Raw genomic sequence first — 22,806 nt, 5'->3', positions numbered from 1 at the left:
ACACAACAACAACAACAACAACAACACACACACACACACACACACACACACACACACACAACAGCCATGCGGCGACTACTGCGCTGCATCGGGTGCACCGTTGTGCTGGTCCTTGCTGAGCGGCTGGAGGCGAATCGACGTCACCTTGCGCGGCCCCGTCCCCATTCGCCGTGGTCGCCGCTTTCCTCCGCCACCAGCACCAGCGGATCCCGCACTCCGCACACGCACCGTCGTCGACGCTGCCGATGATGACGCTGCTGATGATGCGATTGAGGAGGATGTTGTGGGCCGCGAGAGAGTTGCGCTGGACGCACGTGCGCGGTCGCCAATCGCCGATGACTGTGCACGCGTGTGCTGTCCTCCTTCCTGCTGCTGCTGCTGCTGCTGCTGCGTTTGGTCTGAGGATGGCGCGGAGGACGGAATGTCCGGTAGCACGGGCTTCTTCGTGAGTTGCACACGTGCATGGGACGCACGCATCGCAACGGCACCGTCCCCAGATTGTTGTTGTTGTTGTTGTTGTTGTTGTTGCTGCTGCTGCTGCTGCTGCTGCTGCTGCTGTTGTTGTTGTTGGTGCGGTGGCTGGTGTGGTTCCATCTTCGTGCTCTCACGTTCCTTGTGTGTGGTTGCGCCTGCTTGCGTGTCTTCCAACACGCTGTCGCCAACAGCACCGGCTGCTTCCTCTCCGTGCCCCACCGCCACCTGTTCCTTCCCACCACTGCCAGCACCACCGCCATCGTCATTTCCCCGACGTCTGCGTGCACCGAGCGCGTACTTGTTCTTCCCACCGCCACCGCCACCGCCCTCCTTCGCCACCCGCGCCCGCGCCTGTTGCGTCGTCGTCGCCACAATCCCACGAATGGCAGCCGCCGCATCACCATCACCACCATCGCCACCATCGCCACCATCACCATCACCAGTGTTTGTTGGGGTTGATGGGCTGTGTCCGCCTTCAGCCGCGTGTGCGCGCGCAGCGAGTGCATTGCGTGCGGCTGTGCCCTGCTGCAGAAACGCGTGTGTCTGCGATGGGTTCAAGTCGCCACCAGCGGTTGCCGGGCGGGTTGTGTCGGACGAGACGGCCTTCGTCAGCGCCACCTGTTCCTGCCGCAGCCCTTCAATCTCCCCAACTCGCTCCTCAAAGTCTTGCCACAGCTGCACTCACACAGGTGATGTGTGTTTGTGTGTGAACGAGTGAGTGGATGCACGTGCGTGGATATCAACGCGAGCGCGTGCACATATGCGCATACGTGTGCGTGTGAGTTTCTGACAACACTTGTTGCGAACGAGTTCAAATTATCCACAACCCCCCCCCCCCCCCGCACGCTTGGACAACCAGGACAGATGGCCATCAGCCACCATGCTCACCTGCTGCTGTCGTGCACGCGAGCGCGACGCAATCTCTTGTCGCATTTCGTGCAGCGGTTTCAGCGCCGCGTCGTCTGCCACACGTGAGCGCCCCAGACACACACACGCAAGTACATGTGAGCACATGAACACACGCACGCACACATGAGCGCCCCAGGCACACACACGCAAGTACATGTGAGCACATGAACACACGCACGCACACGCAAACACTTTGAAGGGGCAAGCATTGACAACTTTACATGCACGGTTGCATGGTTGCTTGCATACAGAAAAAGTGCGTTGACGTACAGATTTGCTGCGTTGCTGTCGCCGTAGAATCAAGAGCAGCACGCACAACGGAGTCGAGCGTCACACCGTCAACATCAATGTCATCATCATCATCATCATCATCGTCATCATCATTGTTGGCAGAACCACCACGACCACCAGCACGGGCGCGGCCAGCTGATGCTTGTCTTGCATTGTCGCCGTGTGCGCTGTTTCCGCTCGGCTTGCGTGCACGCCTAGCCTGGTTCCGCGCCGTGGCTGTCGTCTTTGTGAGATCTTTCTTCTTCTCCTCAACAAGCGACGCTAGCCGCTTCAAGCGGCGCTGTGCGTATGCGTGCGAGCCCTGCTTTGGCAGGGATGGCTTGGTCGGCACCTTTCCCGCTGCTGTTGATGAGGACGACGAGGGCGACGATGATGACACAGCAGGCGCTGGTGCTGGTGCTGGTGCTGGTGCTGAGGTTGTTGTATCGGTGGCAGTTACATGAGTAGCATCACCAGGGGTCATGGTGTCTTCTGCCGCCTGTGCTGTCTCATCAGATGGTGACGACGCAGACGGTGTCACTGGTGCCGTTGTTGTTGAGGAGGAGGATGGTGCGGTTGCCAAGGGCTCCTCGTCCAGGAGCTTCAAGTGCGGATACATGCGCGCCACGCTCGCCCTGTTGCGCACGGGTGCGGTTGGTGGGTGAGTCGGCAAGGAGTGGCACTGGTGGTAGCAGCTCGCCTTCACCATAATCACGCACACTGAAGCCTAGACAACCGCACAAGAAGTGCACGTGCACCTGCACGTGCACGCATCGTACGAGTGAATGCACACACATACACACACATACACACAATCACACACACACACACACACACACACACAAACACACACACACAGTCACACACACACACACACAGTCACACACACACACACACACACGGAGTCACACAGAGGTGCATGAAGCTGACCTATACTGTGGATTGAGGGAGCATGGGTTGCCTTCAAGTTGGAGGATGGAAAGGCTTGAGGGCAGCAAGTCAGGCTGAGGCGGAAGCGTGCGCAGGTCGTTGAACCGCAGGTCCAGCAGTTTCAAGTTGCGCAAGTGGCTGGCAATGAGCAAAAGCAGGCAATTGGAGTTACAAGATCGTTCGTAAGCCCGCATGCAGTCGCTGCTGCTGCTGCTGCTGCTGCTGCTGCTGCTGGCACTGGTGTGGATCATGGGTTGAGGCATGCAAACACAAGAACTTTGCACACACACGCGCGCACTCACACACTCACACACACACGCACACAAAACAAGCACGCACATACACATATACACACACGCACACACACACATCCACACACATACAAGTCAGCCATCACGACACCTGATGTCTGTCCATGTGTCGATGGAGTTGTGAGAAACGACCAGGGATTTGAGGGAGAGCAAGCAATCGAGGTTCTCCAGACGCGTGATGTGGTTGTTGTGCAGATACAGGCTGGTGACGTTTGGGCCAAGGCATTCCAGGTTGTCAATCTTGGCGATGCCTTCGTTGTCAAGGCGAATGCGCGTGAGACCAAGCAGCTCCTCTGCCGTCTCGTCCAACGGCCTTGGGTGCTGTGCTGCGGTCTGCTTGGGCAGGTTCCTGTCCACAATCATTTTGAAGGTTATGGTGCCGGCATTGGCTGGCTGTCTGGAGCTCAGGTACTGCTCCCATTCTGCGTCTGCTTCGTCCTGCTCTGCCAACAGCGCGTCGATGTCCAGCTCCTTGTCATCTGCAAACGCATGCTCACCAGACCTGCTGCTGTCATCGTCCTCATCCTTATCATCTTCAGCATCATCGTTATCTTCATCATCATCTTCATCATAATCATCCTCATCATCATCATCATCGACGTCCTCATCTTCGTCATCCTTATCTTCATCGTCTTCGTCATCTTCTTCATGGGTTACATCATCAACAGCTTCCTCGCCAGCACCATCATCGTTGTCTCTTGTCTCCTCGCCCTGAGCAGCACCCTGCGCCACTGTGTCGAGCGTCTCCTCCTCTTGATGATACTCTGGGTGTGGATGCGAGCCCATCATGGTGGTTGTTGATGTGTGAGACGACAGAGAAGTGCAACCGTCAACAGCTACAAACAGCAAAAAGAGTAGTGCGCACAGTCATCACACAGCAACAACAAGAAGCAAACCGCGATGTTGTGGAGGACAGCGAGAGCTCTTGCGCGGAGTGGCGTGCAGAGTGGTGGTGGTGGTGGTGGTGGTGGTGGCAGTGGTGGTGTCGTTGGACCAAAGCGGAGAAAGATGTGGCTACCTTCATTGAACGAGGAGGTGGGAGGGTGTCGACTGCAGTTGCGAGCTCAGAGTACTTCCACGACTGCGACGACAGCGACGACGGCGAGGACTGCGGCTGCTGCGTCAACGTCGGCGTTCTACCAGAAATGGTTTCAGGACTTGAGGGAAGAAGGTGCACAGCTCATTGCCGCGCTTCGGCACGGACACAACAGCAGTGATGGCACTACATTGAGTGTTGATGGTGGTCTGGGTGCTGGTGATGGCGGTGTTGCGGTGGATGGGCAAAGGTCGCCGTTTCAGGCAAAGATGGACGCCATCAAGCGGTTCTACGTCACGCTCATGGGCATGAAGGAGGTGACGACGGCGAGAACAGAGGTTGAGGCGTATCGTCAGCTTCTCCTGCACAAGGATGCTGAGCTCAAACAAGTACGGTAATGGCAATTATATGCGTGTGCGTGTTGAAGGTTTTTGTGCGTGTTGTATGCTTTTTGTGGGTGTCTGTGTGCTTGTGTGGGTGTGTGCATTTGTCCTTGTGATTGTTGCTGCACGCGCATGCGCTGACTCATGTTTCCTCATACACTGACTGCGGTTTGGCACTGGCAGAGGCAGCAACAGTACCAGGCTGCAGAGCAGGAAGTTTTGAAGCAGGAACACCTCTGGAAACAAATTGAAGAAGACATTGAAAACCAAGACTGGTGCGTGCGTGCGTGCGTGTATGTGTATTTGTGCGTGTTTGTGTGCGTGTATGTGTATGTTGCTTGATTCTGTGGTACTTGTGGTTTTGGTCTGACACTTGTGATTGGCTTGATAGGTTGACGTTTGCGCAGCGCCAGCAGCAGAAGATGCGGGCGAGGAAGGAATGGGAACAGGACCACCAGCACGTTGTCAATGATGCCATTGCCAAGGAGGACGACATGAACACATGCCAGCAGCAGGTAGTGTGTGTGTGCGTGCGTGCGTGTGTGTGTGTGTGTGTGTGTGTGTGTGAAGAGTGAGGGTTTTGCTGCGGGTTGTGCTGCAGGCTTCCCATCACTGTTAGCAACTCATCGCAATCACACGTGCACGTGCGTGTGTGTGTGTGTGTGTGTTGCTTTGTAGAGGGAAGATGCATTGAGCAAATACATCGACGCGCTATGGAGGTGCCAGCATGCTGAGGAGCAGCAGTTTGAGGCCGACCGCAACATCCGCTACTACACCTTCCTCCTCTCCCTCGTTGCCATCATCCCCATCCTCGTCTTCGCGTACGTGCATGTTTTCGTGTGCCTGAGGTTGCTTTGCTGCCCGTGTGCTCCAACCATTCTCCGGCCCACACTTCCACAAACCCTTCCTAGCCGTCTTACGTGTTCACTCTCTTCCGCTTTCTCCGCGTCTCCCACGCCACCTCTTCTCCACGTTCCTAACCTCTCCCCCATCTCCACTTCACTCCCCCCACTTCACTCCCCCCACATCCCATCATCCCCAGGTATTCGCGGCGGTGGATGGTTGCGCGCTCCATTCGCGAGACGCTGTCGCCGTTCCTGCAGGACCTGAACCAAACGCTCGAATTGGAGCAACCAAGTGCCGGTAGGGGCGATGTTCATGACGAGGACACCACGGCCACAGCCGTCGCTTCGTATCAGAACACCATCAAGGTGCTGTGCTGAGGGATTGTTGGTCGGCTGTTTGGAGCTGGGCATGTGCTTGGCTGCATGCGTACGCGAGTGCCATCATATGGCTTGGTCAAAGGTCTGCCAGCATGCACGCTAGCACGTTCGTGTTGCGCTCACCTTCAATCGTGTGTGTGTGTGTGTGTGTGTGTGTGTGTGTGTGTATGTGTGTATGTGTGTGTTTGCTTGAAGGCACTGGAGGCTGAGATTGCTGCCCTCAAGTCGACGGGCGGTGGTGAAGGACAGCAGGTGATGGCGACTGCGCTGCAGCATGACGCAAGTGCCCTCTATCGCGACGTGGACAAACTGGCCAGCATGATGGAGGAGGACCGGGCCACCATTGACACATACACGCGCGGCACGCGCAACGCCGTCATCACCGCTGCCGTCGTCAGCAGCGCGGCCTTCCTCTACGCGCTCGGGTCGCGTGGGGGCTGAAGGAAATGGGAGTGGTTGCTAACTTGGTGGCTGTTGCTGTTGATGTTGTTTGAAGTTGTTGGTTTGGGTTGTTTGAAGTTGTTATTGTTGTTGTGATGGCGGCGGTGGTGGTCGCGGTATGATTGCCATGCTGGGTGTTACGCACGAGGACTGTGGTGGTTCTCATAGACTGCAGGCATCTTGTGTTTGAAACCATGTAATAGACACATCGCATATGATATGGCACTGTAGCAGACAGTCATGTTTGTTAACACACGCAAGGAGAGGCTGAAGTGGAGCGAAGACGGTACGTCGCGCGTATGTGAAGGCGCGCGTGCACGTGAACAAAAGTGCAAAATTAGACACACACGCACACACAAACAAACAAACACACACACACACACACACAAACAAACAAACAAACAAACAAACAAACAAACACACACACACAAACAAACAAACAAACACACACACAAACAAACAAACAAACAAACAAACAAACACACACGCACAAGTGGGCATCAGCTTGTGGCGCGGATGAAGATGGTGAGGACCACTGCAGCTGCCATGCCGCCGACGGCCACCCACGCCGTGGTGTGCTCCGTGTCAAGGGCACTGCGCTGGTGTGCTGCTTCGTCGTGCAGTTGCGCCACGCGCCTTCGCACCGTCTGCAACTGCGCGCGAATGTCCTCGAGTGGCGGTGAGGCCGTGGCCGATGATGTGGCACTTGACTCTCCCTCCTGCTGTGTCTGCTCATGCTCTCGCTGCTGCTGCTGCTGCTGCTGCTGTTGTAATCTCATTGGCGGTTGGTCTTGTGCTTGGGCGTGGGGTTGTTGGTTCGAGGTTGGCGTTGATGCGACGGTTTGCACCTTGTCCTTAAACGGTCTCAGTGTTTCGTGCACAGCCTGCTCCGTATGGCTCCTGAAAGACAGCACCACATCAAGGGTGTCGCGTGCGTGCGTGAGCTACGATGTTGGGAGTGGCAAGTAGCAAGCGTTGGAGTGATTGGAGTGATTGGTTGCATGTGCGTGCACGTGCTTGCGTCTGCACCTGGCACACGGGTATACAGACAACCATAAACCAGCTAAACAGAACACAACAGACACAAAAGGGACAGACGAGCAGACAGGCAGACGAGGTAGGCAAACGAGACGGGCGGGCGCATCCGTCAACATACCCTGTTCGCCACAAGACGAAGATGGGCGTGACGAGGGTGGTGGCAAAAGTGGTGACGGTGATGAAGGACTTCTGCATGCTGTTGAGCTTGGCAAAGGTGGCCTCTGCTTGCTCCACCGCTGACAGGGCAGCCTTGTACTCGTTCAGCCGCATCTCTTGCTGCAGAGACAACATCACACACACACACACACACACACACGTACAAAACCACACACCAACGCCAAGCGATGAGAGAACCGCATGTACGTGTGGGTGTTCATTGTCGCAAACACAGCGTAGTGTCGAGAATGGGGATAGAATGTGGAACCTTTGGTCTGACCTCTCGGCTTGCTTGTGTGTGCTGTTGCTTTGCCTGTTCATACTGCCCTCGAATCGGGCTGTCCTTGAAGTTGGTGTTTGTGTCCACCTCCCGCTGCTTCTCAACCTGTGCCTTGTGCAAGTTCTTTCGCGCCTAAATACAGCCACAACGAGCGAGCAGACGGGGGGAGCGTGAGGTGCATAAATTGCATCCTTGCGCGTCATGTGTGCATGTGTGTGTGCGTGTGTGTGTGTGTGTGTGTGTGTGTGCGTGTGTGCGTGTGCGTGTGCGCGTGTGTGCATGTGTGTTGAATGAACATCCCAATCACCACAAGATACAACGAAACGCCGACCTTTGCGTAGTTTTCTCTTGCTTGTTCGAGGTTTCTTCGTGCGTGTTTCAAGTTGCTGCGCTGCTGGTGGAGTGCATTAGATCCCGAGATGTTTCCCCAGTGCTGCCCTACCCTGCTCAGCCTTGAGGTGTGTATTCATGTGCATTGCAGGTGTGCGTGGTGCGTGGTGCGTGGTGCGTGTGTGCGGTGTGTCAGTGTGTGTCAGTGGTTGCTGCTTCTGACTTGCACCAAAGCAGTGTCCAACCGAGCACGGCAAGCACAGACCGCACACGCACGACTACACTTTCCTTGCCCCCTCCTTGCATCCTCACACACACACACACACACACACACACACACACACACACACACACACGACGACCACGTACCATCCACGGATGTGCCCAGCCACACTCCTTGTCGCCATCGTTCCCTGTTGACTCAAACACTCAAACAAACAACAAAGAAGCAAAGCTGTGTCCGTCCTCCTCCTCTTCTGCCGTGGTTGTGCGGATAAGTTGTTTATGATTTACACAAATTTTCCGTATCCGCTTTCAACAACACACAACCAACAACGACAACGAACAACAACAATGAAGGCTCTCATCTTGGTGGGTGGGTTTGGCACCCGCCTGCGTCCGCTGACGCTGTCGCTGCCCAAGCCCCTGGTGCCCTTTGCAAACAAGCCCATGGTCATGCATCAGGTACGTGGCGTGCACGCGGTAGCACCATTTCATGGGGAAGTGGCGCTGGGGGGGGGGAAGGGTTAACGATGTCGTGAGAAAGAGAAGCAACAAGTGTACAAGGTTCTTGTCTGACGTGGAACAATGCATCCTTGTCGCCTGTGCGTGTGTGAATGTGTGTGTGTGTGCATGTGTGTGCATGTGCGTGTGTGTGCATGTGCATGTGTGTGAAATTCCTTCGTGTGAGTTGGTGATTCTGGGAAGGGATGCATCTCTCTGTGCACTTCGTGCACAACGTTGTGTGTGCGCGTGTCGAGCTGACAGCATGCTGGTGTGATGACGTTGATGGCTCAAGGTTGAGGCTCTGAAGGAGGCTGGCGTTGACCACGTCGTGCTTGCCGTCAACTACCGTGCTGAAATCATGGAGGACGAGATGCGCCAGCACGCCGAACGAGTATGCTGATTTGCCGAATCACTGCATCTCGTGTGTGTGTGTGTTGTGTGCTTGTGTGCTTTGCGTGTGCATGTGTGCGTGTGCGTGTACATGTGTGCATCTGTGTGTGTGTTACTGTGTTTCCTCTTTGTGTGTCACTGTTGCTTGCACCTCAGCCATTGCTTTGCCGACCATGAGCTCACAGTGTGTGTATATGTGTGTGTGTGTGACATTCATTGATTTGTGTCGGGTAGCTTGGCATCCAAATCACCATCTCTCAGGAGAAGGAGCCCTTGGGAACAGGTATGCCTGCGTGCGTTCATCAGCCCCAGTATGCTCAATTGACACAGCTGCACTCCTGACACCATGTGTGTGTGTTTGTGTACATGTGCACAGCTGGGCCGCTGAAGCTGGCTGAGTCTATTCTGCGCGATGGCGAGCCGTTCTTTGTGCTGAACAGCGACGTCATCTGCAACTTTCCCTTCACGGATCTCATCGCCTTCCACAAGAACCACGGCTGCGAGGGAACAATCTTGGTACGCTTCATGCTCCCAGCCCACACCGCCCGTCTGAACCTGCATCCCTCACGCGTCGCTCAAGTTCACAAACATACATGCTTGTGTGTGTGTGTGCGCGTGCGTGTGTGCGTGCGTGTGTGTGCGCGCGCGTGCGTGTGTGCGTGTGTGCGTGTGTGTGTGTGTGTGTGTGTGTGTGTGTGTGCGTGTGTGTGTGTGTATGTGCGTGTGTGTGTGCGTGTGTGTGTCCATCGGCAGGTGACCAAGGTTGAAGAGCCAAGCAAGTATGGCGTCGTTGTCTCCGATCAGGAAACCGGCCGCATCCAGCGCTTCGTCGAGAAACCACAGGTGTGTGTGTGTGTGTGTGTGCGTGTGTGTGTGCGCGTGTGTGTGCGTGTGTGTGCCCTCTTCGTCTGTGTTGTGTGTATGCCAGCAGCGCTCCCCTCATCACATGCCGCCACCACGGATTGCTGTTCAGGTGTTTGTTGGCAACCGCATCAACGCTGGCCTGTACATCTTCAACCCCGAGATTCTCGACAGAATCGAGGTATGACGACCCCCTCTCACTCTTCACTCTCCATGTGCCATGTGCCATGTGCCATGTGTTTGGTCGTGGCGTATGTTGTCCAAGCTGTCGGTTCAGACGGCGCATTCGTGGACCACCACCGCTCACCCCACCGCCTGTCACTACCACCACCAATACCGGCACCACCCCCATACGACGCGTGTTCAGCTGCGCCCGACGTCAATTGAGCAGGAAATCTTCCCTGCCATGGCTGCCGCCAACAACCTCTACGCCATGGACCTCCCAGGTCGACTGCACATCCCACACGCACCTGTTTCGCTCGCTTCCTGAGTTGTTTGTGTGTACCTGAACATGGTTTATTTGCTTCACCCACCCACCCCCTTCTTTTTTTTGTGTGTGTGTGTGTGTGTGTGTGTATTTTGTTTTTCCTTGGCGTTGTACAACAACCAACCACACTACCAATACTTGACTCACCCTTTTACCACCACAACGGTTCCTGTTGTGCGTGTGTGTGCATGCAGGCTTCTGGATGGACGTTGGGCAGCCGCCAGACTACCTCAAGGGCCTGGTGCTGTACCTCAGCTCCGTTCACGCCACCGCACCGGAGACGCTCGCAGCCGCAGACAACAGCGACTACGAGATTGTCGGGCCCTGCCTCATTGTACGTCGTCGCACACCAGAGATGGCTCATGTTGCACGTGAATGTGTGTGAATGTGTGTGAATGTGTGTGCGTGTGTGAGTGTGCGTGTGTGCGTGAACGTGTATGTGTTAGTGTGTGTGTGTTAGTGAATGTGTTAGTGTGTGCGCGTGAATGACACTGTGAATGACACTGTGCATGCATGCATGCATGGATGAGTGCTCTCTTCTCTTCTCTTCGTACCACGTGCGCCTCACTGTTCCTCCACCACGACGATGCGCGCCACGCCAGCATCCGTCTGCCAAGATTGGCCGCGGCTGTAAGATTGGTCCACATGTTGTCATCGGACCAAACACCACCATCGGCGCAGGTGTGTGTGTGTGTGTGTGGTGTGTGTGTGTGTGTTGTGTGTGTGTGTGTTTTGATGAAGCTGCATCAACAGAGTGAATGACAAGCTCACCACAGGGTCCATGCCTGGTGTGTTCTTGCGCATCAGGATGCCGCCTGCAGCGCTGCGCCATCTTCGAGGGCGTTCAGGTCAGCAAACAGTAGCCACATGGCACGCACACACACACACACATGCACATGCCACACGCAACATGCACAACAGCTACGCGTACACACACACACACACACATACATATGCCACACACACACACACACATATTGCACACATGTCCCACATGTCCCACGCACTCTGTCGTGGTGGCGCTCACGTCGTTTCGTGCCGTGTTTGCTGGTGCTGTGTGTAGGTGAAGGCGCACGCGTGGCTGCACTCGGCCATCATTGGCTGGCGGTCCACCGTCGGCGCATGGGTACGACGATGATTTTGGGGTAGAGGGGTGAATGGGGGAGGAGATGAGAGAGTGTGTGTGTGTGGGGGGGGATTGACGATGCCTTTGTAAGCGCGCACTGCGCACATACATACAAGCGTCTCTTACACACACACACACACACACACACACACACACACACACACACACACACACACCCTGCCAGGCGCGTCTTGAGGGCGTGACGGTGCTGGGTGAGGACGTGAACGTGAAGGACGAGCTCTATCTCAACGGGGCGCGTGTGCTCCCACACAAGTCCATCAAGGCCAGCGTGGCAGAACCAGCCATCATCATGTAACCGCGCACAGTACCACGCCAGCAACCGCCCTCGTCATGTGTTTGTGCGGCGTACTTGGCGTTGTTAGTAGCGAATGTGCATGAGTGAATGTAGATGTTTCACGCGGCTCTCTCCGTGTGTGTGCACTGTGTGTTGCATTTGCGTTGTGTTGCATGCTTTTACTCGTTGCCTGCTGTCTTTTCTCGCTTTCTCGATGTTGCTGTTCGAGCAAGCAAGTGGCAGGCAGGGCGCCTGCCCCGCAATACACACGCGCGAGCTATGACATACATTCACACACGAACAACAAGCAAGCCGTTTTTGGGGGCGACATTGAAGAGCATTAGAAGAGGAGCAAAATCTTATCCAAACATACATTCACACAAACACACGCGTGCGTGCATCGTGCAAAGTCACTTAGTTCAATTACGACAAAACAACATGTGGACAGGACCAAGCAATAATGATGGAGTCGAAACGACGTGATGTGATGGGATGTGACAGTCATGTCATGTGATAATCATGTCAACGCGTCAGAACAAACATCACAGGTTGGTTACATCACTGCGATGAGGAACACGAACCGTTGCCCAAAACCGCAGCGTTGCATGGGGTGCACGGGTTACATATGGCATGTACAGGCTGCACACTCGCCATGTGTTACTTCAGGTCACACTCACACCCACTTCCAGACTACACGGCATTGACGGGTTTGTATTGACCACCACCCCTCCCGGGCCCCTGCGCAAACGTCCGCCTGTCACATGCACCGTAGTGGTGGCGTGGATGTGAACGTGAGTATGAGATGGTGGTGGTGGTGAGCAATGGGGAAACAGGATGTCATGGTTGACCCTGTGCCAGACCACGGGCAGTCAGACAACGTCGACGCGGCTTCAAGCAAAGTGTGAAGCGCATGTACACCAAATTATGACAACCCACAGACCTTCGATAAAGGGTTGCAAGTGCGACAATGAGGAGGGCGAGCATGACAATCGCCACCACCGTCAGCGTCGCCGTCCGGGACGAATCAGCCGCCACCTGTGTGTGTGTGTGTGTGTGTGTGTGTGTGTGTGTGTGTGTGTGTGTGTGTGTGTGTGTGTGTGTGTGTGTGTTGCGGGATTGTTGTTGTGGCACAGCGGGGTGTTGTGTGGGAAACGATGGTCGCACACAGGGAAGGACATGCATGAAACATCACGCCCACGCGGGCATCACACAAACATACACATGCAAACGGACAGACATGCACACACATGCATACGCACACACACGTTCACACGAACCAGCTGCTGGTTGTATCCTGGCGCAAAGTGCTGGGTGCGGCCACCGGTGCCGGCACGGGAAGTGCCAGCACTGCTTGTGTGGTGATGAATGGCGACACCAGCGCTCGGCTCAACATAGTACGCGCCGTACATGCCGCCGTGGATGTGGTGCGTCACGTGGCACTGGAACATCCACATGCCCGGATTCATGGGCTCCATGTCTGCAACTGTGATGTATGCTGGCAGCAGCTGCAGCACGTCCACACGATGGCCCTGTGGAGACAGCGTGTGAATGAGTGAGCGTGAATGAGTGTGTAGGATGCGTGTGCGAATGAGTGTGTGTGTGTGTGTATGTGTGTGTGTGTGTGAATGTGTGAGAATGTCAAGGTTAATTCAGTTTTGACACAAACACACATGTACGGACCCTGTGGACAAGGGTGTTGCCGTGCCAGTGCGGGGTGTGCAGGTCTTGTTGGTTTCCAAAGGAGAACAAATACCAGCGTACGCGCTCGCCCACACGCACGCGAAAGCCAGGCATGTTCCCATACACACGCCCGTTAATCCTGCACATGTCAAACACACACACACACACACACACACAGATGCAGGCGTGAGCGCACAGGTCGAGGTGACGCTTGAAACAACAACCCAATCATTAACACGACACACAACCGTGCAGGCAAGCATGCAAGTTTGCAACGGCAACGCGAAACAGGGCAGCAGGCCAATGTTGTCAGGGACGCACGTGTACATGTGGTTGCTCTCCTGGAAGCCATCATCAGCAACAATGGCAGCGAGCTGTTCGTCGCTCTCCGCGTGAAGAAATTCCTGTAAACATGATTTGCGAGACGAGCGATTGTTGCGGTGATACAGTAGCAGGTGGGGGGGGGGACAACTGTGGTGGGTGAAAGGATAAAGGGAGGGGTTGCAGCATGCTCGGTGCAGAGTGCATGTGCGTGTTTCGAGTGGTGTTTGATACGCACGTTGATGTTGAGGGAGAAGTAAGAGCTGAGTCCCTCGTCCACGATGAAGAAGCCCGCAACCAGCTCCCGGTCAACGTCAGCTGGGGTCGCATCCGCCTGCGCACGTGCGCATGCATGTCAGTGTGCGTGAGTGTACGTGAGTGTGCATATTTGTGTGCGCATGCGTATGTGTGAGGATGTGTGCGTATGCGCGTGTGCGCATGTGTGCGTATGTTTGTGTTCACGGTGGCGCGAGTGCAAGGAAAGTAAGTGTCTGCTAAGGCGAAGAGATGGAACACCAACAAAGCAAGCCGGCAGCGCTGTGGTCCCATGAGCAGCGTCGACTCATGTCAATCAGTCAACGGTTCAGTCAGCACAAGCCAGACACGCCAAGACACATCAAGAAACACAAAGCAACGCACGTTTGCCTTGTCACGCGCGGTGATGATGATGACGCCAATGAGACCTGCGTTCGTTTCCCGTGGCTCGTCCACGTGCGAGTGGTACATCCACGCAACAGAAGACCCGTCCATAGGGCCCGGTCCGCTCTGCTCAGGCACCTCCCACGTGTATGTGTACGTCTCACCAGGCGCAATTGCGTCGCCCGCTGTGGAGTTGTCTGCATACGGCGCACCTGTGGCACACGCAAGGGAAGGGGGAAGGGGACAGACCACACATGAGGCCATGTAAGAGTGCGTGTGCGTGTGCGTGGGTGTGTGCGTGGGTGCGTGGGTGTGTGCGTGTGTGTGTGTGTGTGTGTGTGCGTGTGCGTGTGTGTAAGCGTTTGGGTGTGTCAGTGGGTGCACATGACGTGCACAAACCTTCGTTGTCTTTAGTGTACCGAAGACCGTGGGGATGGATGGACGTTGGAAAGTCGACGGCATTGCGGTACACAACCTGAACCGCAGCGAAAACGGGCGGCATAGCGTTCAGGGGCATATTATGGAATAACGCAAGCTAGTCGCCGCGCTGTGGCAAAGTAGCAGGTAACAACACTCGCACGCTTGTACGGGCGCACGCACGCGCGGCACACACAGACACAGGCACACAGACACACAGACACAGACACACACACACACACAGACACACAGACACACACAGACACACACAGACACAGACACACACAGACACACGCAGACACACACACCTTGATGGTGTCGCCAACGCTTGCCCGAATCACAGGGCCCAGCAGCCCAAGGTGTTGCCATTCGGCAGAAACAGGTTTCAGCGACTGGAACGTGCTGTCTGTGTACTCGCGATACTTTGCCTTGTAGTACCTCCGGCCAATCCTAAATGGGCAGCCAAGAGAGCGGGAGGTGGCGTGCACATGGGCGCGATGAGGCAGTGCCTGTATGGGTATCCCGCAAACTCATCGTCACACAACAAAAGAGCGATCCATAGCTGCCATACCTGGTGCTGGACGCCTCCATCCATGTTGATGCGCCGTGCATGTGTCCCATGGGGCCGTGGTGGTCATGCCCATGCTCCGCACGGGCCGTGGTGGTCGTGGTGGTCGTGGCGGTCGTGGTGGTCGGGGTTGGGGTTGGGGAAGAGGAGGCCGGATCTGTGCTGGTTGTTGGTTCCGTGGAGGCCGCAGGTGCTGTCGTGGAGTCAAAAGTCGGTTCAGAGGATGATAATGATCTGGTCGCCTGCTGTTCTGGTTGCTGCTGGTGCCGGTGGTGTTGTGGGCTTTCCTGTTGCCCTTGCCGTTGCTGCTGCTGCGGCTGTTGTTGTTGTTGTTGATGATGTTGTTGCTGTTGATGTTGCGTCTGGGTGGTGTTGTGCTTCGTGTGTTCTGTGTCTCTTCGTTGGCGTGGTGCAGCATCATGCTGCTGCTGCTGCTGGTGTTTCATGCTACCAAAGTCTTTGCCCATGAACACATCACGGCCGCTGGGCGCATAGTCCCACAACTGTAGAGCCAAGAAGGAGGCGGGAGAGGGGAGGGGAAGAGGGGACAAGCGGGAGCGGCAGGTGTGAGTGGGACTGGTACGCAGCTAGCTGCCGACGGAAGCAAGGGCAGAGAGGCAAGAAAGAGCCTGAGGAGACAGACAGAGAGGGGTAGAGAGCGGGGAGAGCGGGGGGAGGGAGAGAGTACAGAGACGAGACAGGGAGACAGGCATAGAGAGGGGGAGATGCAGACACACAGAGACACACAGTCACAGACACACACACACACACACAGACAGACAGACAGACAGACAGACACACACACACACAGACACACAGACACACACACACACACACACACACACACACACACACACACACACACACACACACACACACACACACACACACACACACACACACACACACACACACACACACACACACACACACACACACACACACACACACACACACACACACACACACACACACACGTACCACTTTGTCTGCTGAGATAAAGTACTCTCGAACGACACCGCCACCGCAGGCTGGCCGAGCCATGAGCGTCAGACAAGCGAGCACGCCAGCTAGCACCACGACAGTCGTGGTCACGCGCACCATCCCCATCGTCATCGTCATTCCTTCTTGCGTGCGGAAATGATGACACCATCCACGCCAAGAAGCGTGTTTTTTGCGTTCTCGACTTTCGTGTTCTCCTCTCTCTCTCTTGTGAACCTCTCCTTTGTGTCTTTTGTGTGGCCATGAAGGATAGAAGGATGCTGTGCTGATTGATGTGCTTCGTCTCGTGGTGACAATGAGCGAATGAGGATGAGGACGTTGTAACAGCAGCTGTGTAATGCACCTGCCACACGCCATCCCAAGCATGGCAAGCAACGGCAAGCAAGCCTGCAAGCACGACAAGAAAGAACAGAACCAGTCACAGCACATGCCAAGTCGTCTGGAAGTCTGGAAGGGAAGTCTTTTCGTCTTGTGCGTGTGTGCGCGCGCGCATGTGCATGTGTGTGTGTGTGCCAACACATGAAGACATGAAGAATCACGAACGCAAGCAACAGGTGGGTAACGTCCAACGGACCAAGAAGGCGGCCTGTCACCGCCTCGAGTGCACAACTTCCACCACGTCGTACACCGGAGCATCTCTTATATCTCTTGACGCATTGGACGCAAGTGTTGACGAGTGGGTTGGCACGGCCACCCGAAAGGTAAGAGCGTGCTCACTCCCTTCGTGTGTGTCATACAAATCTGAGGACCACGCGTGAATTGACTGCGGCCGTGTACGATTGCCGTTATCCTCATCACGCTCCCCCGTGCCACGTACATTCTCAGCACCGTCGTGCTGTTTTCGTTGCTTCCGCTGCGGCTGCAGGGGTTGTTGTGGCTGTGGTTGGTGTTGTGGTGGCGGCTTTTGTTGTTGCTGCTGCTGCTGCTGCTGCTGCTGCGTCTCAGATTTGCCCACGTCGTAAAAGGAGGGGTCCCAGCGCGTATGACGGCGGGTGTTCTTTGCGCTTCCCGGCATCGTTGCCAGCAAGCGCGCTGGCACTTGGTACACTGCAAGCAGGCAGGTATCGGGCAGATTGTGTCCACGCACCGCACCACAGGCGTTACATATTGAATGAATGCTCGCATGAGCATGTCCAGTGAAAACAGGAGAGGATGCCACAGAGACGAAACAATGCACAAAGAGCAAGGACACCACATCACACACACACGCACACACACACACACACACGCACACACACACACACACACACACACACACACACACACACACACACATGCACACGCACGCACACCGCAGTTGCGAAAACAAACACAGTTCGAAGGTCGTCCACCCACCATGTTCTTCCGGTTCAACTTGTCCTCCCTCAAACGTCGGATTCATGGTGACAGCACCCTCAGCACCCTACGTTGTGAAGCGTGCGCACATTCATGTTGTTGAAAGAGTTGGGGTCAAGGCCACAAAGTCGTGGGTGCCTTCTGTGCATGTGGGGTCGATCAGCAAGCTGCATTGCTAGCTAAGCACACAACACCGCACAACGCACACCAAAGAACCTAAACAAACACCATAGTGGGAGCCTCGCGACGCATTGCAAACGAAGAGAGTCTGCCTACCGGTGCTGCGAGACGAGACTTGGCCGTTCGTGACCGACACCGTAGCACAACAGCAGCCACAACCACCTGCAGGCACAACAGAGGTAGAGTTAGTGAAGTGCATACACACACGCACTGTTATATTCACGTCCCCAACACGCACCGACACGCACACTTGTGCGTGCATTCACCGGAATGACCTGACGCACCAGCAGAAGAAGCCCAGCAACACCGCCAGCGGCGGGCCCGGCAACGCTGCCGCCTCTTGATGGCGACGATGAAGACGACATGGACCCAGCAACACTGGCACCCAACACCCGGACGTCGCCAACAAACGCCACCTGCTGGGCAAGGTCATCCGCAAACACTTTCGCATCCCTCCACTGCAGCGTGTCAGACGCCCGAACCCCAAACTCAACCACTGTCGCACTTGTTGATACGCCAGGCGCAGTCTTCCTCATTCCACCATCTTTTACGTTGAACACCACCACAATCTCGACATTCAGCGCTTCCTCCAGATCGCGCTCAAGCTGCAACACCCCGCCAAAGATGGTCTCTGGCATGCCTGCAAGCACCAGCTCCACCACCACATCCTCCTGCTCCGGTCGCATCAGCGCCTCAACCACCACCGTCCGCACCGCGACACCCGTGTTGCCACTGGCATCCATCACTGCGTACTCAATCTCGTACGTCCCCGCCACGTGCACGTCAATCACATCGGCCCCACTCACCACCACCTGCGACGTCACGTTGCCGTCGTGCACATCCTGTGCGCTGTACCCGGCCTCCACATACCGTGTCGCATACGGCACGTGCACCTCTTCCGCGCCATACAGCGTCACGACGGGTGCCGTGCGGTCCAGCACGTGCACGGTGCGAATGGCAAGCCGACAGTTGTCGGCCTTGTCGCACGCGTCGTACTCCACCGTGAACACAGCGGGCGCAGACGGCGGCTTGCTCAACACGTTGTTGGTGACCACCACCTCCACCCCGCGCCCAATCGCATCCTCCAGCAGGTCTGTTGCTGTTGCTCCTGCATCGACATATTCCGTCCCGGCCTCGTGCGTGATGTTGTGCTCGCCATTGATGGTGATGGTTGGCGCCATCGTGTCCCGCACCTCAATCACATACACCACCGTCGCCGTGTTATCCGACGCATCCGTCGCCGTGTACGTGAACGTGAACTGCGTGCCGTCGTCCACGACCGAGCTGAAGGTCTGCGAACAGGGTGTGTGTGTGTGGGGGGGGGGGGAATCGGGGGAAATGTGAGTGTCAAGGGAAAAGGGTGCGTGAGACGGGGAGGGAGAAGTGGGAGAAATGGAAGCGATGGAATAGTGCATGACGTGGTCAAGACACACCAGCGACAAGGAAGACGCAGGAAAAGAGCGACAACGCACCGGCTCTTCGTTGCGTCGCACGTCGCCGCCATTGACAGCGGTGTCGAATGTATCAAATGCAGACTGGCTCGGGAAGATAAACTCTGTTGCCGCCTCGTGGATAACCACGTTGTGTTCCGACACGTCGCGGTCGCCAAAACCAATGGTGATGACCTGTGATTGGTTGGCAATGTGTGACAGGGATTGATGAGGAAGTGAACAGATAAAAGAGTTGAATGGGAGGCAAGGAGAAACGGAGGCAAGGAGGTAAGTGAGTGTCCACGTAGATGAAGGCACGCACACACAAACACAAACAGACATGCACACACAAACAGACATGCACACACAAACAGACATGCACACACAAACAGACATGCACACACACACACACACACACACACACACACACACACACACACACACACACACACACACACACACACACAAACTCACTGGTGCAAGGGTGTCGACGACGGCTGCTGTGCGTGTGGTGGGCGGCGCCTCGTTGTTGTTCGAGTCGGGTGCAGACAGCGTGTAGACCACCTCGTACATGCCCAGCGTGTTCACGTTCACGTCGCTGTCATCGTATTCCAGCAGGTTGATGCCCAGTGTTCCGTCCACGCGGTCCACGATGGAAACGCCGACCGTGAAGTTGCTGCGCATCACCTCCTCCCCGGCCTCCAGCTGCAGCACTGCAGGGTCAAATGTGATGGCGGGCCCTGTCGTGTCCACGACTACCACGGTGATGGTGCGTGTTGCCGTGTTCATGTTCGCATCCGTCGCCTTGTACGTCAGCATCTGGTCAGAACGCACAGTGCCTGTGTGCGTGCGTTGCGTGCGTGCGTGTGGTGTATTGTGTGCGTATTGTGTATTGTGTAGGTGATTGTGAGAAAGGGGGTGCACAAAGCAGAGATACACACATGTGTGGACATTCAGCCGCACCCAGAGGGGCAGCACATCAATTCACGGCATTCACGCACTCACTCGTGTCAATATCGTCGATGTTGGGTGGTAGTGTCTTGGTGACAGCGCCGGCTGCTGCGTCTGTTGCGGTGAAGATCGGGGGCTCAAAGGCAAACGTGGCTTCGACGACATAAGTGTTCGTGATGACGGCGTTGTTGTCTGGACGGCGCAGCACGATGGCCGGTGGATCTTTGTCTGGAGTAAAACGCAGAGCAGTTGGTCAGAAGAAGATGAAGCCAGCGCGTGCTTGCAGGCAGGCAAAGGTGCAACCGTGCACAAGATCCCGCGCATATCAGCAACACCTGTGCATGTGCGGTCAGTTGACGGTGTGCATGGCGTGTCCTCGGCGTAGCCGATAGTGCACTCGAAACAAGACAAGCACCCGCTCTGCCCCGATTTTGGCTGGAACGTGCCAGGCGGACATGACAGGCACGTGGTGTACTTGTGGCTTGGGCTCGCTCGGAATTTGCCTGCAGGCAAATTGGTGGAGGGCGTGGTGGTGGCACAGTGTGTGTCACACAGAAAACCATGAAACAGACGGGGATGTACGCGCGAGAATTGAAACGTGCACACAAAGACACAGACACACAGACGCACAGACACACAGACATACGCCGCCTACCGGCTTCGCAGGCTTCACACGTGCGGTCAGCTGTGGCGCTGCCAGCCTTGAACTTGGTTCCAGCACCACAGGTGTTGTACGTGATGCAGCCTGCCGCAGACACGCTGGAGATGGCGGAACAGTGGGTGCGTGAACGTGAACGTGGTGGACGTGAACAAGTGATATGCTGGTATCGAGTAACATAACACGAGCGACATGATAGAACAAACACCAACCACCAAAGTCATCCTGGGACGTACTGTATTGGCCAGCGATGGGTTGATAGGCGTCCACACACGGTTTGCAGCCGGTTTGACCCGATTGGTCTTGGTAAGTGCCAGGTTCGCACAAAATGCACGTGTCAAGGCTCTGCAAGGTGCTGTATTTGCCAGGGCTGCAAGCCTTGGCACAGATGCGATCCGAGGTTGGCGGCTCAGAGATGCTAAAGTAGCCGTCATCACAGGTCGTGCTTGTCTTGCAACCTTGGGAGGCAGCAAACAGACAACACACACACACACACACACACACACAACACACACGCACACAACACACACGCACAACACGCACACACGCACACACACACACGCACAAAACAGTAAAATGTGAGGTGTGACAAGGACCGACGAAGCGAGAAACAACACAGGGACCACAAACAACATCATCCCGATTGCACCCTCGAAGCGTGCCCTTTCAAAGCCACACCCACAGACACAGACAGACACAACGCGAGCGACGTACTTGAGCGGCCGCTGTTGTCTTGGTATTTGCCGCTTGGGCAGTCGGAGCAAGTCAGACGATTGGACCTGGGCGTGTACTTCCCTGCTGGGCAGGCGTCGCAGCTTCGGTCTCGTTTCGTGGTTGCAGATTGCTTGACGTACTTGCCAGCTGCACACGTGGACCACGTGTAACAGTTGTCGTCACGGTGATTGACCTTCGCTTGGTACTTGCCTGTAGTGTGGTTCGTGAAGTCATATCACTGGTGAATAAACAACCATCGGTGCAGTGCTTGGTCTGTTCACTGAGGCGAAGCACACACATATACACACAAACACACAACACACAAACACACAACACATGCACACACAGACACAGCCACAAAGATACAAGCACGTGCGCGGCGAGCTTTGACATACCACTTTCGCAGGCGGGACATGTGGCATCTTGATTCTTGGACACGTGCTTGTACCGATGTCCTGGCTCACACCGTCTTGTTGGGTAGCAATCAAAGTTGCCGACCGAATCTTTGTACCTTCCGAACGTGCACTTCTTGCAGTAGTCAAGGAATGGAATGGCCGTGATCTCATAGTGCTCATAGGCTGAATCGTGTAGGGAGGAGATTGTGGTGGTGGCGCAAGTAACGAAACAGAGTTGGGCATCAGTGGGGACACGCGTCATTGCAGTAGGGTCAGGGGTTATGGGTGCACTCAACCTTCGCTTCTGCGTCCTTCACGCCAGTACGCAAACACACGTACGCGCGCCCACGTTTGCATGATGCCAACCTGCGTTGCACTTGCAGGAACCACTCTTGCATTTTTCGCTCCCGTCCTGAGCACACGCTGAATTGTCATTGCAACTTTGGCCCACAGCCTCTGCAGGCAGCAGTCATTTCACACGTGTGCATGCAAGCAGCGCGAGCTTGGCGTGAACGGCAGTCAAGACAGAGGGCTAGAGAGAGACAGCAGGCCAAGGCACGATCCTTTCTTTGGCGGCTTTGGTAACACACGGGAGGACAGACAGAAAGACAGACGGACAGACAGAAAGACACACACAGCGCACACACACAGCGCACACACACACACACACACACACACACACACACACACACACACATGACCTTACCTGTGCAGTGCAGAGATGACAGCGCGTAGGCGATGGTGAGCACAGCCACTGTGGCCGCCACAGCTGTCCGCACAACAAGACGCATCGGAGTTGTTGTCCACCAAGTCAGAGCAAGAACACCATAAATTGCAGTCAGCGATCGAC

General features: G+C 55.7%; 7 protein-coding genes across 7 annotated transcripts in view; 3 read left to right on the top strand and 4 right to left on the bottom strand.

Annotated features, from left to right (window-relative positions):
* Nucleotides 1-75: 75 nt before the first annotated feature.
* On the bottom strand, nt 76-3,728 carry PTSG_02379 (uncharacterized protein; the record flags this gene model as incomplete). The annotated part of the gene is made up of 5 exons (XM_004996812.1): nt 2,986-3,728; nt 2,584-2,721; nt 1,654-2,288; nt 1,363-1,436; nt 76-1,149 (listed from the first exon to the last, which is right to left on the bottom strand). Exons 1-5 carry the CDS (start codon nt 3,681-3,683, stop codon nt 76-78), a joined length of 2,619 nt encoding a protein of 872 aa, XP_004996869.1. The 5' UTR covers nt 3,684-3,728.
* Nucleotides 3,729-3,758: 30 nt separating this feature from the next.
* On the top strand, nt 3,759-6,197 carry PTSG_02378 (uncharacterized protein). Its single transcript, XM_004996811.1, has 6 exons — nt 3,759-4,319; nt 4,497-4,588; nt 4,705-4,828; nt 4,992-5,134; nt 5,356-5,524; nt 5,732-6,197. The coding sequence occupies exons 1-6, from the start codon at nt 3,795-3,797 to the stop codon at nt 5,975-5,977; spliced, it is 1,299 nt and encodes a 432-aa protein (XP_004996868.1). The 5' UTR covers nt 3,759-3,794; the 3' UTR covers nt 5,978-6,197.
* Nucleotides 6,198-6,435: 238 nt separating this feature from the next.
* On the bottom strand, nt 6,436-8,253 carry PTSG_02377 (uncharacterized protein). The gene is made up of 5 exons (XM_004996810.1): nt 8,151-8,253; nt 7,783-7,903; nt 7,452-7,583; nt 7,134-7,291; nt 6,436-6,877 (listed from the first exon to the last, which is right to left on the bottom strand). Exons 1-5 carry the CDS (start codon nt 8,186-8,188, stop codon nt 6,478-6,480), a joined length of 849 nt encoding a protein of 282 aa, XP_004996867.1. The 5' UTR covers nt 8,189-8,253; the 3' UTR covers nt 6,436-6,477.
* Nucleotides 8,254-8,272: 19 nt separating this feature from the next.
* Nucleotides 8,273-12,018, top strand: PTSG_02376 (GDP-D-mannose pyrophosphorylase). Its single transcript, XM_004996809.1, has 12 exons — nt 8,273-8,465; nt 8,800-8,898; nt 9,132-9,180; nt 9,274-9,413; nt 9,651-9,740; nt 9,871-9,939; nt 10,126-10,204; nt 10,440-10,579; nt 10,848-10,926; nt 11,053-11,093; nt 11,309-11,371; nt 11,556-12,018. The coding sequence occupies exons 1-12, from the start codon at nt 8,286-8,288 to the stop codon at nt 11,685-11,687; spliced, it is 1,161 nt and encodes a 386-aa protein (XP_004996866.1). The 5' UTR covers nt 8,273-8,285; the 3' UTR covers nt 11,688-12,018.
* PTSG_02375 (ferroxidase) lies at nt 11,831-16,449 on the bottom strand. The gene is made up of 11 exons (XM_004996808.1): nt 16,273-16,449; nt 15,295-15,794; nt 15,032-15,173; nt 14,706-14,781; nt 14,307-14,518; nt 13,906-14,001; nt 13,668-13,750; nt 13,347-13,485; nt 12,944-13,195; nt 12,607-12,701; nt 11,831-12,420 (listed from the first exon to the last, which is right to left on the bottom strand). Exons 1-11 carry the CDS (start codon nt 16,411-16,413, stop codon nt 12,357-12,359), a joined length of 1,800 nt encoding a protein of 599 aa, XP_004996865.1. The 5' UTR covers nt 16,414-16,449; the 3' UTR covers nt 11,831-12,356.
* Nucleotides 16,450-16,737: 288 nt separating this feature from the next.
* PTSG_02374 (uncharacterized protein) lies at nt 16,738-22,747 on the bottom strand (the record flags this gene model as incomplete). The annotated part of the gene is made up of 14 exons (XM_004996807.1): nt 16,738-17,340; nt 17,629-17,695; nt 17,905-17,970; nt 18,093-19,100; nt 19,281-19,433; nt 19,713-20,077; nt 20,244-20,417; nt 20,525-20,692; nt 20,845-20,934; nt 21,084-21,305; nt 21,562-21,771; nt 21,957-22,139; nt 22,323-22,412; nt 22,663-22,747. The coding sequence occupies 14 exons, from the start codon at nt 22,745-22,747 to the stop codon at nt 16,883-16,885; spliced, it is 3,339 nt and encodes a 1,112-aa protein (XP_004996864.1). The 3' UTR covers nt 16,738-16,882.
* Nucleotides 22,748-22,795: 48 nt separating this feature from the next.
* PTSG_02373 (uncharacterized protein) overlaps nt 22,796-22,806 on the top strand; it is a 2,704-nt gene continuing 2,693 nt past the window's right edge. The window contains exon 1 of the mRNA XM_004996806.1: nt 22,796-22,806. This exon is cut by the window's right edge and continues 160 nt beyond it. The gene's annotated coding sequence lies outside the window, so the exon portion shown is untranslated.

Source organism: Salpingoeca rosetta (assembly GCF_000188695.1).
Source record: "Salpingoeca rosetta unplaced genomic scaffold supercont1.5, whole genome shotgun sequence".
Classification (NCBI taxonomy): domain Eukaryota; class Choanoflagellata; order Craspedida; family Salpingoecidae; genus Salpingoeca; species Salpingoeca rosetta.
The sequence above is the reverse complement of the archived record's forward strand: the minus strand, read 5'-3'. Positions and strand labels throughout refer to the sequence as shown.